We start from the raw sequence: 15,774 nt of genomic DNA, 5'->3' as shown, positions 1-15,774 counted from the left end.
GGATCTTCATTGTTGCACTCGGGATCTTCGTTGTGGCACGTGGGATCTTTTTTGCAGCATGTGGACTCTTAGTTGCAGCATGCAAACTCTTTAGTTGCGGCATGCATGTGGAATCTAGTTCCCTGATGAGGGATTGAACATGGGGTCCCTGCATTGGGAGCGCGGAGTTTTACCCACTGGACTACCAGGGAAGTTCCCAGTAACACATTTATTATATAAAGTAGGTACATTTATTTTCTCCCATGAATTGAATGGGTCGGATTATAAGATTTATAAGGGGACTTCCCTGGTGGTGCAGTGGTTAAGAATCCGCCTGCCAGTGCAGGGGACACGGGTTTGATACCTGGTCTGGGAAGATCCCCCATGCCGCAGAGCAACTAAGCTCGTGCACCACAACTACTGAGCCTGTACTCTAGGGCCCACGTGCTGCAACTGCTGAGCCCCCGTGCTGCAGCTACTGAAACCCATGTGCCTAGAGCTCCGCAACAAGAGAAGCCACTGCAACGAGAAGCCCGAGCACCGCAATGAAGAGTAGCTTCCGCTCACTGCAACTAGAGAAAACCCGCGCACAGCAACAAAGACCCAATGCAGCCAAAAAATAAATTAAAAAAAAAAAAAAGATTTCTAAGGTCTTTTTAGTTTAGAAAATCTTGTTCTAGGGCACACCATGTTAGAACTGGCAAAGGGTCTTTATTGGCATGGGAAAATATTAAATGACAAAACAAGGTGTAAAATGGGACATGTAACATCTCTATGGGGTCAGTGAAAATCTGTACGTGACTCTCCTGTGTATATGCTCACTGTGTCAGCTTTTGATACAAATGGTGTTTCCATTGATAACTGAAAATCTAAAGTGAGAGATGAATAAGTATAATATTAAAAGCTCTCTCATGCAAAAAAAAAGAAAAGAAAATCTTATTCTAGCCATTCTCCATAGTGTATAAAGGTCACTGGAATGCTGTGAAGATTTTTAAAAAGTATATTTTGATGATTAGTTGGATTATAAAAGAGCTTAATATCTAGAAATACTGTGTAGCCATCATACAAAACATTGGTGTACCAATTCCTTTCAGATAAATCATCTCCTAACCAGCTATGCTCATCAATCAAAAATAGTCTTTCTTGGGTTCAGACTTAAGTGGCATTTGTAACGTTTCAAATAGTTTTAAATTATATTGCAGTTAATTTAAAAAAATGGTGTCTGTGCTTTGTTATACTAATCTAAGGTGTATAATGATATACTGTAGTTTTTCTTGTCACTTATACCTTTCTGTTTTTTTTTTTTTTTAATGAAGTAGCCCTTTCCACGGTGGTTTTTGACACATATTATTCCTTTTCAGCAAGTTTGCTATGCCGCTCTAAAAGTAGATGTATAAAAGGAACTTTCGTCACAGCTTGGGGTCTCACAAGGTTATGACATTTGATTTCCTTTGTGTTGATCTTATTGGAAATCTGTATAAAGGTTTTGCTTGTAAAGAAAAGCTTTTTAGTTCTAGAGATTATAATTAATGACTAAAGTGTTGACTGGAGAAGTTTGCATATTTAACAGGTTTCAAGAATGATTGGCATAGAGACTGGTGACTTATTTCTTAATTTAATAGGCTTAATTTCATGCAGAGTTTTTATTGGGAAGCATGATTATTTAAAAGTTTATAAACCATTGGAAGTGAGTAGAAAAACCCAAAGACCTTTTAAGATTAAAGAGTGATAAAGAAGACCCATTTCCTTAATCTGGAAGTATTGGTAGTCTTTAAAGATTTACAGAAATGCAGTGGTGATAAAAAGAATATGGAATTTATGTATATTACAAAAAGATCACATTTGTCCTGATTCTGTTCTAAGTAACCATATATTGTGAAATAAGGATAGAAGTCTAATCAAGTGAAATATTAGAGGGAATTTATAAATTTCTGAAAGTCTTTTTTTAAACTGTTATTTTACTAAGAAGTAAGCCATAGGTTAGAAGTTAATTTCCTTCTCAGCAGTTGTACTGTAATAGTCCTATTAAGCCAGGTAGGAAGCACATTTTCAGAGTCCTTTGTATTTACACCCCGGACTCTTGATGTGGATTTTTGTTAGTTTCTTGGCTTCTGCTACTTCAACTTTGTTTTCTCCAGCCTTCCCCTTTTGATCAACTTGCCTTGCTCCTTTTTTTCTTCATCTAACTGTTTTATTTACTGCCATTACTTTAAGAAATGGTTAATCATGGTCATTTGCATTCTCTTTACAATTGTACTTGAGCTTTTCTCAGTACTATGTAAATCAGACACATTTATGAAGTTGTTCATTAATTATTGTGAGAAGAAATGTCCAAAAGTTAACTTAGTGGCCACCATCATTGTCTGTATTCCTGCATTGTGTGTGTGTGTGTGTGTGTGTGTGTGTGTGTGTATATATATATATATTTTAATATTTATTTATTTGGCTACACCTGGTCTTATGGCACGTGGGATTTTGCGGCGTGTGGGATCTTTAGTTGCGGCATGTGGGATCTTTTAGTTGCGGCATGCGGGATCTAGTTCCCTGACCAGGGATCGAACTCAGGCCCTCTGCATTGGGAATGTAGAGTCTTAACTGCTGGACTGCCAGAGAAGTCCCCTGCACTATATATTTTGACTTTTAGAGTGTAAACTCCTCCCTCCTATTCTCTGAAGAAGTACGTTATGAATTCTTTCTAAGATTGTCTAAAAGATTCAGGCTTCCTATTTTATGTAGCCAGTAACGTCTAAAGATCATAGAATCTTTGGGATTGTTTTCTTATAATTGGATAATCTTTCAGAGGTTTACATATCAGTTGCGCACTCTCTTTTTGTTAACAATTAATTTTAGTTAGTAAATAGTTATTTTGCACCATTAGATTGGTGCAAAATAATGCATATACGTATTTTTTTCACTGAAGTAATGGTGCCGTTAATAGTTCTGAAGAATTTTGTCATTCAAAGCTTTACTGAAAACATTGCCTTTTCCCAAGAGTTGTAGTCATCAAGTTTTCATGTACAGGAATCTAGGCACTAACCATGGATTTGATAAACAGCTGACTATAGTTTTGTTGGTTGAATTAAGCTTATCTTCAGTCTTCAAGTTTTCTTAAACCTTTTCTAATTAGAGTCAATAAATCATTTCTCATCTTAAAAAAGTAATGTATTATGTTCATAGAAGCATTTACAATAGCCAAAAGATAGAAGCAATCTAAGTGTTCATGACCCATGGAAGGATAAACAGAATGTGTGACAACAAAATACGTATCACGGAGTATTATTCAGCCTTAGAAAGGAAGGAAATTCTTCTTTTTAAAATTGAAGTATTGTTGATTTACAGTATTATATTAGGAGAGGAAATTCTGACATATGCTTCAACATGGATGAACCTTGAAGACTTTATGCTAAGTGAAATAAGGCTGTTACAAAAGGACAAATATTGTATGAGTCTACTTACATTAGCTTCCTGGAGCAGTCAAATTCATAGAGAAAGTGGAATGGTGCGTTCCTTTTTTTTTCTTCTTTTTTTTTCTTTCTTCTTTTTTTTTTTTTAACTGTTATAAGCAGTGTTGCTTACTAAGCAGTCTATCAAATTGTCTTCCTAAGAGGTTTCTCTAATTTATACTCCTGCAGACGGTGTTATGAAAGTATCTATTTTCTTAGACTCTAGCTAATATCTAGGTATTATTAAAATTTAGGTCTTTGTGTTGCATGGCATTTTTTTTTAAATTTGGATTTTTGAAATTTTGAGTGGAAATTGAGCAGCTTTTTTGAGTGTGTTTGTTTTGTTTACCATTTTGTGTGTATGGGTGTATTTTTAAAGAATTTCCTGGAACTTCCCTGGTAGCGCAGTGGTTAAGACTCCGTGCTCCCAATGCAGGGGGCCTGGGTTCGATCCTTGGTCCGGGAACTAGATCCCACATGCATGCCTCAAGTAAGAGTTCGCATGCCACAACTAAGGAGCCAGCCTGCTGCAACTAAGACCCGACGCAACCAAATAAATAAAATAAATATTAAAAAAAAAATTTCCTATTTGGGTATTTTGCCTGTGTTTTGTTTGGACCTCTGTCTCCCTTGATTTGGAAGAATTTTTATATTTAGGAAATCATTTATTTCTCATGTGCAAGTATTTTTCCCCATTTGTTTTTTGACTGTATTTTGCTATTTAGGAGCTGTAATTTTTATGCGGTTTAATTTATATGGTCTTTTCTTTTATGACATAGGGATTTTATCTCAGGCTGAGAGTCTTTCCCAGACTACAACAAACTTATATATATATATATATATATATATATATATATTTATTTATTTATTTATTTTTGGCAGAGAGAGAACACAAATCAGCAAAATATTACAAATCATTCTCCCCCCGCCCTTCTTTTCCCACCTCTCCCCCATTCCTCCAAGTAGAGAAACATTTTAGGATTTTAGCTTTTTCTAAAATGAGGCTAGGGGTCCTGTGTTTGACTGCGCTTTGCTGGCTTTAGGGATTCTGAGTCTGTTTTTTTCATCTTTAGTAATCATTTGTACTTACTCCAAAGATAAAGTGATTAAAGGGAAATATATTAATTATTTAAGAATAATTTTAAAATCTTTCATACATAAATTTATTTCACAGTAGATTTCCTGAAAGAATTCTGTATCTCCATGAAGTGAAGATAGGTTTTGGCTGTCATCTAATGGGTTACTTATCTTCCCAGGCAGGCATGCTTGAAATAGAAAATGTTTTCCTTAAATGTGCCCATTTACAGGAAACATGGCAGGCAGTTGATTTGTATTGAGATAACACAGACACTTGTGACTAAAGGATATGTAAAATCTGTTGTATTAAAAGACGGTGACAGGGACTTCCCTGGTGGTCCAGTGGCTAAGGCTCTGTGCTCCCAGTGCAGGGGCCCCAGGTTCAGTCCCTGGTCAGGGAACTAGATCCACATGCCGCAACTAAAGATCCCGCATGCCACAACTAAGACCCAGTGCAGCCAAATAAATAAATATAAAAGGCAGTGACAGGTACTATTTTTTGTCTTTTTTCTTTTAATAATAGTTTTAACGAGATATAATTCGCATGGCATAAAATTTTTCCTTTGAAAAGTGTACAGTTGTTTTTAGTATATTTGCAGAGTTATGCAGCCATCACCACTAATTTCAGAACATTTCCATCACTACAGAATGAAACCCGCATACCCATTAGCAGTCATTCCCCATTCTTCCTTCTCCCCAGCTCCTGGAATCCACTAATCTATTTTATGTTTCTGTGTATTTGCCTATTTTGGACCTTTCACATATATATGGAATCATAAAATATGTGATTGGCTTCTTTCCCTTATAGTGTTCTCGAGGTTCATCCATGTTGTAGCATGTATAAGAACTTCATTCCTTTTTATTGCCAAATGACATTCCATTGTATGGACATATACCACATTTTAAAAACTCCACTCAGCAGTTGAACATTTGTTTCCATTTTTTTGGCTATTATGAATAATGATACTGTGAACATTCCTGTATGTGTTTTTATGTGGACTTCTCTTTTCAGTTCATACCCAGGAGTAGAATTGCTGGCTTATACGGTAATTCTAAGTTTAACATTTTGAGGAACTGCCAAATTGAATTCCAAAGTGGCTGTACCATTTTACAATCTCACCAACAATTTATTAGGGTTTAGATTTCTCCTTATACTTGTTATTGTCTGTCGTTTTTATCAATATTCTAGCCATCCTATTTCGTGTGAAGTGGTATCTCATTGTGGTTTTGGTTTTTATTTTCCTAAAGTCTAATATCGTTAAGCAAATTTTTGTGTGTTTATTGGCTATTGGCTGTTTGTATATATTTTTAGAGAAATTGTCTATATCCTTTGCCTATTTTTAAATTGCATTATTATTTTTTCATTGTTGAGTTGTAAGAGCTCCTATCAGATAAATAATTTGCAAATATTTTCTATTTTCTGGGTTTATATCAATTTTTGATCATTGTCTTTGGTTAGAGTAAAACTGTTAACTTGTAATTTATCATTGTCATGCTAACAATTTAAATTTATCTTTGTCATTCTAGATAATTGTTAAACCAAGTTCTTCTTTTGGATTTTAACTTATTTTAACTGATATAATGAGACATATGACATATTAAAAATATTACTATCTTACTTGGTTATGTCCAAATTGCAGGAGTTTTGCCATCTGAGTATATGATTCTGAGCTACTTACTACATTTAATGGTTTGAAGTATGGGCGATATCAGTAATTGTGAATGAGGTAGCTTTAATGTCTACCTCTACTATGTTGATGACAAGAAATAGCCGTGATTAATTTGAAAAGATTGGGATTGTACACTTAAAAATGGTTAAAATAGCTAATTTTATGTTATATTTTATCACAATAAAAAATTTTAAAAATTTGATCTGTGATTATGTAGGAAAAATGTGTCCAGCTCCAATTTAAATGCTGTTATGATGCATTATTTAAGTTTCTAGGGAATTCTGCCTTTTGGCATTCTTGAAGTATTTGTAGTCACTGGTATAGAAAATAAAATAAAGGTCTAACACAGAGGGGAAACCAGTCTTTTGGTTTAAATATAGGATCAAGTGGTTGATTTATAAATTAGTAATTCCTTCATAAAAATTTTTTACTATGAAAGGGTTATATAAATAAGTGTTGATGTTACTGCATTATTGCAGATAATTTGCTGGTTGTAATGGGTATATTTATGACCCAACTGTCTGAGTTTGGAAGAGGAATGATTTTGAATATTTTCATAATATAAAAAATAAGTGAGCTTCCCTGGTGGCGCAGTGGTTGAGAGTCCGCCTGGCGATGCAGGGGACGCGGGTTCGTGCCCCAGTCCGGGAAGATCCCACATGCCGCGGAGCGGCTGGGCCCGTGGGCCGTGGCCGCTGAGCCTGCACGTCCGGAGCCTGTGCTCCGCGGCGGGAGGGGCCACGGCAGTGAGAGGCCCGCATATGGTAAAAATAATAATAATAATAATAAGTAAACATAAACATTTATTGTTTCTACTATTATAGGTCACCCAACCAGACTGTAATACTCATCTCTTAGGCCTTTTTATCCCTTACAGCATGCTCATTTGCTTTTCGCTTTCTGTCTCTTCACACTTATTGATCGTTTTCTTTTGAATAAGGAACAGCTTAGCCATGATGGTGTGGAAGGGTGGAAAAGTGGGCAATACGCAAAGAATTGATAGTTTGATAAAATATGTAATCTTTGGAAAATGATGTATTGGGTTTTAGATGAATGGGTGTTTTAGGTTAATTGCATGCCTCTTCAAAGAGGCAGATATTCTCCTCATTACAATTCTGTAAGTCTATCCTGAATAACAGGTAAATGTTTCAAGAATGACTTGGGGAGGATTGTTTTCTGTAGTAGGAGGACTTGTGTGAAAACGAATTGTGGCTATTCTTTTTTATTGCTTATTATTAGTAGGGTCACTTGCAAAAAAAGGTAGGATTAAAATTAATAATTGCATTCTTATTGATAAACCAGCTTATAAAAGATAAATGTAACTTTTAGAAAGAAAGGGTATTGAGAGAATTCATTGGGTTTTAGCATACTAATGATCTTTAGCTTTATGTATTTAGTGTTGCTTTGGAAATTAACAAAGTAAGTTTCTTGTAGAGTTGAGGAAAAGTTTAGAATAGGAGGAATCTTCTTTTCACATATCAAGGAGCTGAAAATTGTAAATAAATCAATTCCATGAGACTAGGGATCTTTGTTTTATTCCCTGATATGCATCAAGTGCCTACAACAGTGCCTGTTAAGAACCATAAAATTAAAAATAATTGATTCAGGATTAGAACCCTACTCTTTTCTCATAGTGGAGGAAAAACATTAGAGTATATCATGATGCTCTCAAATGTAAAATGTGAGGCCATTAATACACTGCAATTATATTCTTCAAGGAGATGCTAAGGACTATAAATTTGACTGTGTAAATAGTCACATGTTGAAAGACCAAACATCTCAGCAAATCTGGCATTGTTTTGGGTTATTTTAAAATTCTCTCTTAAAAACGTAGAAGAATTATAGTGTATGTTGATCGGTTTAATATTTTTTGATGGTGAATATTTTTGACCAAACAGAAACGAATTTAATGTTGTTTTTTGATTGTGTTTTTGAAGACAAACCCATTAGATTGTTATATACTGCAGCTTGTAGCAATCAAGCACACTTTCTTAACTTTATGTTCTTATTTTAAAGAAAAAGGTTTTCTTGATTCTTTAAAAATTACAAATGAGTTAACTTATTACTACAACCTTTGACTATGTAATTTAAGAAAATATTTTGTGCATATTACTGGAGACTATTCCATAGGTTCTCTGAAAACCTGTAACTAAGGCTCTATGTTTAAAAAAAAGAAATACTATTTAACTGTGGTTTTATTATTTTTGCTCTTTTTTCTTTTTTAATTAGTAGATGTCAGTAAATGTTTCGTTTGAATACTTAAGGAATACTTGAATACTATAGGAACTGTGTTGTTTTGGAAAGAGTAGATAAAATCAGGACATCACATTTACATTTACCAGCTGAGTTCTCATGGCTGTGAAGAGTTAACAGGTTTTTTTTTTTTAGTATAGAAGAGTAATGTAATACCTGATAAAGTTCTCTTATGTTAAATTTGGAGATAAATTCGTATTTTGTTTCCAGAGTGTACTCTCCTTATGTAAAAATTATGGGAACCGTGAGCCCACCCTTTTGAAGACGGAGGGCCATTTGACTTTGTTCTGCATGCATAATCTATGCATTAAGTATTTGGTTCTTCTTTTCAGTATTGCATTTAGCTCTTTGTTATTAAGAATTTAAGCTTAAATATTTGTTTTCCCTGTATTACGCTTTGGCTAACTGACTTTTTTGATGGGGAATTGACTGATGCTTCCCTCTTTTTTTCTTCTTTCTAATAGAAAAACCTATGTAGTCTTGGGCTTAGTGATAAGTTGTGTGTGTGTGTTAAAATATACAAAATTTATTATCTTAACCATTTTTAAGTGTACAATTCAGTGGCATTAAGTGCATTCACAGGGAATTCTCTGGCAGTCCAGCGGTTAGGACTTGGCGCTTTCACTGCCAGGGCCCAGGTTTGATCCCTGGTCGGGGAACTAAGATCCTACAAGCTGCTTGGCGTGGCCAAAAAAAAAGTGCATTCACAATGTTATGTAACCATCAGCACTATCTATTTCTAGAATTTTTTTCATCCCACACAAAAACTCTGTGTCTCCCCAGTCCCTGTTAACTTCTGTTCTACTTTCTGTCTCCATGAATTTGTCTATTCCAGATTCTTCATGTAAGTGGAATCATAAACTAATTGTCCTTTTGTGTCTGGCTTATTTCATTTAGTATGATGTTTTCAAGGTTTATCCATGTTGTAGTGTGTATCGAAACTTCATTTCTTTTTATGTTTTAATATAATATTCCATTGTTTGTATATGCCACATTTTGTTTATCCATTCATCCATTGTTGAACAGTCGGGTTGTTTCCATCTTTCGGTTTTTGTGAATAATGATGCAGTGAACATTCGTGTAATGTATCTTTTTGAGCCCCAGTTTTCAGTTCTCTTGGGTATATACCTAGGAATGGAGTTTTCAGTTCTCTTGGGTATATACCTAGGAATGGAATTGCTGGGTCATATGGTAATTCTGTGCTTAACTTTTGGAGAAAAATGCCACTTTCCACAGTGGCTGCGACATTTTACAGTTCCACCAGCTATGCAGGAGGTTTCAAATTTCTCCATATCCTTGCCAATACGTGTTTTGTTCTGTTCTGTTCTCTTTTCTAATAGCAATCCTAGTGGGTGTGAAGTGGTATTTTATTGTGGTTTTGATTTGTATTTCCCTATGCCTACTGATTTTGAGCATCTCTTTCTGTGCTTATCTGCCACCTGTATTTCTTCTTTGGTGAAGTGTTTTCCCTATTTTTTATTTTTATTTTTTTTACAAATCTATCTATCTATCTATCTATCTATCTATCTATCTATCTATCTATGTTGGGTCCTCGCTGCTGCGCGTGGGCTTTCTTCAGCTGTGGCGAGCGCGGGCCACTCTTCGCTGCGGTGCACAGGCTTCTTATTGCGGTTGATTCTCCTGTCACGGAGCACAGGCTCTAGGCACGTGGGTCTCAGTACTTGTGGCTCACAGGTTCCAGAGCGCAGACTCAGCAGCTGCCGCTCCGAGGCATGTGGGATCTTCCCAGATCAGGGCTCGAACCCGTGCCCCCTGCATTGGCCAGCAGATTATTAACCACGGAGCCACCAGGGAAGCCCATCTTCCCTATTTTTAAAAAATGGGTTGAGTTGTAAGATTTCTTATATTCTAGATACAAGTCCTTTGTCAGATACATTGGAAGATTTTTTTTTTTTTTTTTTTTTGTGGTATGCGGGCCTCTCACTGTTGTGGCCTCTCCCGCTGCGGAGCACAGGCTCCGGACGCGCAGGTTCAGCGGCCATGGCTCACGGGCCCAGCCGCTCCACGGCATGCGGGATCCTCCCGGACCGGGGCACGAACCCGTGTCCCCTGCACCGGCAGGCGGACTCCCAACCACTGCGCCACCAGGGAAGCCCCAAGGAAGGTATTTTTTTTAATGTTTGTATGGAAAGAACTATTTCAGTTTCTATTTTTCCCCCGAATTTAAGAGATCCTTTCATCAGTTAATTTACGCCAAGTAATTTCGTTACATCTAGTTCAGTGGCCTGATGAAACTGCATTTTAGGATTATGTTTCCCTTCTGAGAGGTAATAACTTAAATCATACTGGAGGATGTAAAAGGAAAGTTCGGGTTTCTGATAATGTTGTCAGCTTCTTCAGGGGAAGTGTAAAATTATGATATTGGGGACTTCCCTGGTGGCACAGTGGTTAAGAATCCGCCTGCCCATGCAGGGGGCATGGGTTCGAGCCCTGGTCCGGGAAGATCCCACATGCCGCGGAGCAACTAAGCCCGTGTGCCACAACTACTGAGCCTGTGTGCCACAACTACTGAAGCCTGTGTGCCTAGAGCCTGTGCTCCAGAGCAAGAGAAGCCACTACAATGAGAAGCCCATGCACTGCAGCAAATAGTAGCCCCCATTCACCACAACTAGAGAAAGGCTGTGCACAACAGCGAAGACCCAATGCAGCCATAAATTTTAAAAAAAAGAAAAAAATTATGATCTTGGATTGTCAGCATGTAAGAGTGCTCTATTTAAAAGTGCTGTGCCCTTCTTTCTAAAATGCCAAATTATAAGTATACATAAGAGTCTGTCAAAAGATTTTCTGATTTATTAATTTATATAAATAACAATTATACATAAATTATAAATTTTAACACTTTTTCTTTTAATCCCCTGGAAAAGAGAATTAAATGGCAAAAGATTACATTAAAAACTAGACACACTTGCAAATGCACAAAATATTTGAATTTATTTTGTCTTCCAGAAAGGAGTGTTTGAAGTCATCTCATTTTTTCACTAAGATCATTTTCACTTAGTGAATTAAATTAAAATGAGATCTGTAAAATAGCCATTTTTAGCTACAGTTTTTACTTTAATGAAAATCTCTTAAGATAGGTAAGTTACTTTGATTATCTTAGGTATAATATCCTTTTTTAGAATGTAAAAATGCCTAAAAACTTCTGAGAGTCATTTCAGCTAAGTGTTCCAGGAAGGTAAAAGGCAGTTTATAGTAAATACTATATTTAAAAAGTTAGAGCAATAAAATAATGTGGTAAAAATGTTTGTAAATATTTGCCTCAAAAAAGAAAAATGTGAGTTTAAAAGCCATTTAAAATTAACTCGCAACCCCTCCCCCATACATGCATAATGTAAATTGTTTAAAAATAACAAACAGTTTTTAAAACTATTTTTGGAAAATTATTACTATGCAACAATAACGTTGACTTTATTTTTTTTCAGATATGGCCGCGTGGAAAGTGTCAAAATTCTCCCCAAGAGGGGTTCTGAAGGAGGAGTGGCTGCCTTTGTGGATTTTGTGGACATCAAAAGTGCACAGAAGGCTCACAACTCAGTCAACAAAATGGGAGATAGAGACCTACGCACGGATTATAATGAACCAGGCACCATTCCGAGCGCTGCTCGGGGATTGGATGATACAGTTTCCATAGCATCTCGTAGTAGAGAGGTTTCTGGGTTCAGAGGAGGTGGTGGAGGGCCTGCTTATGGCCCCCCACCATCACTTCATGCACGAGAAGGACGTTATGAGCGGAGACTTGATGGGTAAGTTCCAAGGTTTCTGTAGGCAGGTATTTTGTATTTGATATGGTGAAACAGAAACTCGTATTTAGGGGCCCCAGATGGATTTAAAGTTTTGGGCATTCTCAATGTTTCCTATTTTGGGTTGGAAACGGAAGTGATTTCTATCCCAGTGGCTGGTATCTTATGGAATCGTAGAGGATATTTCCTGCAGCTGGTTGGATATCTACTCCTGAGATATAAAGTGGTGGAAGATTTTATATTGCAGCATCATTTTTGGAGTTACCTGTCTTCTAGAATTAATTATTCCTTCTCTTGGATAATGTTAAGTCTTTCCTTGGATATATCCCTTCTACCTGATGGAGCTACTTGGCTACAGATTTTGTGGTTGTACTATATGGAATATTTCTGGAATATTAGAGCCTACAGATTCTTTTAGAATTTGATATCTGCTTCTCAGTTTTCACTACACAAAGTGTACAAACGAATTGGATTGTCACCAAAAAACCTAGCAGACCATATGATTCAACCTCTTGGATTCTACAAACAATACTTTAACCTGGAAATGTGTACTTGGATGAAGAAGAGTGAAGGCAATGCTTCATTTTTCCATTTTGGATCTACACAGTTTCCATGTTGGAATTATACTCCTTGATGGAATGGGGAAAAATTGAGATGATGGACGTTCCTAAATCCTGGAATATAGCCATTCTTTTCTGTTTGCTGGAATGTATGGGATGTCGTGCGGTCAAGATTCCATTAGCCCAGGAGAAGAGGATTACTATCTTGTTTCTTAAGCAAGTTGCTGTCCAATTAAAGGTACTTTAGCTTTGAACATATGGTGACGATCAGTTGTGGATACAGCAATCAAAATTGACTGTGCTGGATGGCTACAAAGGTGAACTGTTGGCGAGCAACTGTGCCTTCCTCATTTGGTGGAATTGTAGAGGATATTTCCTCTTCTGTCAGCTGCCTGATTCATACTTAGGGCTGGACATTTTTGTGAATGTGGATCAATTTATAATTTTCTGCTATCTCAAGAAAGAAGTCTGGGGGTTTGAGAGTTACAGTTTGTCTGGGACTGCTTGCTTCCAGTGGAATTATTTTGTCTGGTCATTAAGATTTTTTTTTTCCTTGTGGTTCATCTAAATATCATTTGACACCCTTACCCATTAAGAAGGTGGATTACCCCCATAAGAGGGGCCAAAATTGGGGAAGTTATGTTCACAATTCTCTCCCTAGATTTAATTGGGATTATAGGTCGTGTTTCCACACTTGGAAAAGGTTGGTATGTCCTGACCTGTGTATATTAGCCCCTCTCCTAACCCAAGTCAAACTTTCTTTTTTTCCCACTAACTCTAGAATCATTTAGTACTAATAGATGAATCAAAGAATAGCTATTAGATTTCAGCTCTGCTAGCTCTTGTGCCTGCCTTCTATATCTTCCTCATGGTTAAGAACTTTGCACATTTATAAAATATCAGCTGTAGCAGTAATTCTCCTAGAACTATTGCCTGTTGCTTCTGTTATATCATTAATAACAGCTCTTACTGATTAACATTTGATAGGGTACTAATGGAATTATTTATGAAATTTTCTCTTGTCTCAAAGGAACACCTCTTGTTTGTTAGAAGTTGAAATATCTATTCAAATTCCAGAAATAGTGAATAAAAAAGGAGAAAGTCATTTAATATATCTAAGTAGGAAAGATAATACTGAATTTTTGCCATGCCAGTTGCTTTTAATAATAGCAGTAAAAAGAAAAAACAGCCTAGGAGAAGGTATGGTTGCTAAGTGAAATGGTGGGTGAAAATGAAGGTTAGTGGAGAGATTTGGAATCTAAGCACGTATTGGGGACATAGTATTAGTTGTAAGATTTTGCCACGTATTCTTTATTGGAGAGATTCTAATTCTTCTATGTCTTTCATAATTCCTTAATCACTTTTGATAGAAGATAGACCCAAAGGTGAGGTTGAGAAGAGACTCAACCTCATGTTTGAGATTCAAGTGAAATTGTCTTTCAGGAACTCTCTTAAGTAGAGAACTTAAGATTTCTTTGTAGGACTGGAATCGGTTTTTAATATTAATACGTAATTGCATGTGTGTAATTGTACATGCAACAGTTTTTGTACTCTTCGATTGACAAGTATTCATGCCCTACAGGAAGATTTTTTAAAGTTAAACCATTGCTAATAGCAGTTTTTAGCGTATCTTAACGGTTTCCCAAGTTGACTTATTTCATCAGAGGCAATTTGAATATAGCTGAACCCTAAGAGAATATATTTCCTGTAACCATTAAGTAATACATTAACACATTGAATCATGGAATAGGCATTTTAAAAATTATGTGGAATTTGATAGCACAAGAAGATAAAATAACCATTATTCTTTAATTAGTTAAGTTCATCATAGAATAGCATGTGGCAGCCCAATATTTTTATATCCCAAGTGGTTTTTTGGTTTGATTTTCTTTTTAAAATTCCATTTTTATTATTAAATGTGATTGTTTGGGCACAACAATTTACATAATTTAGTAATTTTTATAATTACCCAAGAAGTTGAAAGTTAATAAGAAAAAGTTACACTTAACATTTTTTTCTGTACTTCTTTGAAAATGCCCTCCTATTTCTGGGACATGGGCATGCATTGCAATGGGGCTTTCATGTCTGTGTGAGAAATCTATCATGGAAATTTTGCCTGAAATACACTTGCAAAGTAAATAAAGTTTGGTATATATTTTAATCAGATGAAAGTATAGAAAACTTTCATATTAAAATGAAAGTCTCTTCTTGTTCCATTAAATTTAAAATAAAAAGGAGATGACATATGTATATTTCTGTTTATAAGCCAGAAAATCCCTAATAAAAAGAACAACTGACTTGCAGAACACTAGTCATGAAAGTCCAATATACAGTTACAACAGTGATTTCTCAGCTGTGAAAATAAGTTTTGGAGTCAAGTAAAATGTTAAGCTTATTAGTGTTTGCTTACTAAGTAGGTTAATGCTGTTTAGAAAATGACCAGTTGCAAAGACAAAGACAATGCTCAAGTGAATGTTTGCATGACTTGCTTTTAGTTTTGCTTTCCCCTTTCTGATTGATTAAATATTTTTCCCCCCCTCCTAAATGCAGGGCTTCAGATAACAGGGAGCGTGCTTATGAACATAGTGCCTATGGACACCATGAACGGGGGACGGGAGGATTTGATCGGACAAGACATTACGATCAGGATTACTATAGAGATCCTCGCGAGCGGACTTTACAACATGGGCTCTATTATACTTCTCGGAGTCGAAGTCCAAACCGTTTTGATGCTCATGATCCCCGATACGAACCTAGGGCTCGGGAGCAGTTTACACTGCCCAGTGTGGTACACAGGGATATCTACAGGGATGATATTACCCGGGAGGTACGAGGCAGAAGGCCAGAGCGGAATTACCAGCACAGCAGGAGTCGCTCACCACATTCATCCCAGTCTAGAAATCAGTCTCCTCAGAGGCTGGCTAGCCAAGCGTCTAGACCCGCAAGGTCCCCTAGCGGCAGCGGCTCTAGGAGTAGATCCTCCAGTAGTGATTCAATCAGCAGCAGCAGTAGTACCAGCAGTGACAGGTAG

General features: G+C 36.4%; 1 protein-coding gene across 8 annotated transcripts in view; it reads left to right on the top strand.

The window, feature by feature from the left end:
• The window catches only part of SPEN (spen family transcriptional repressor), a 94,191-nt gene that overhangs the window by 24,224 nt on the left and 54,193 nt on the right, over window positions 1–15,774 (top strand). For 6 of the 8 annotated variants that reach the window (XM_060141321.1, XM_060141323.1, XM_060141322.1 and 3 more), the window contains exons 2-3: window positions 11,866–12,186; window positions 15,294–15,770. In XM_060141321.1, coding sequence (XP_059997304.1) covers window positions 11,987–12,186; window positions 15,294–15,770 — 677 coding nt within the window. In that variant the 5' untranslated portion in view covers window positions 11,866–11,986. Of the gene's footprint in view, window positions 1–11,865; window positions 12,187–13,290; window positions 13,447–15,293; window positions 15,771–15,774 lie in introns of those variants that run through there. The other 2 variants (XM_060141325.1, XM_060141324.1) reach the window with 2 other exon arrangements.

The sequence above is a fragment of the Lagenorhynchus albirostris genome, chromosome 2, assembly GCF_949774975.1.
Source record: "Lagenorhynchus albirostris chromosome 2, mLagAlb1.1, whole genome shotgun sequence".
Taxonomy (NCBI): Eukaryota; Metazoa; Chordata; class Mammalia; order Artiodactyla; family Delphinidae; genus Lagenorhynchus; species Lagenorhynchus albirostris.
This window is presented reverse-complemented; position numbering and strand designations above follow the sequence as displayed.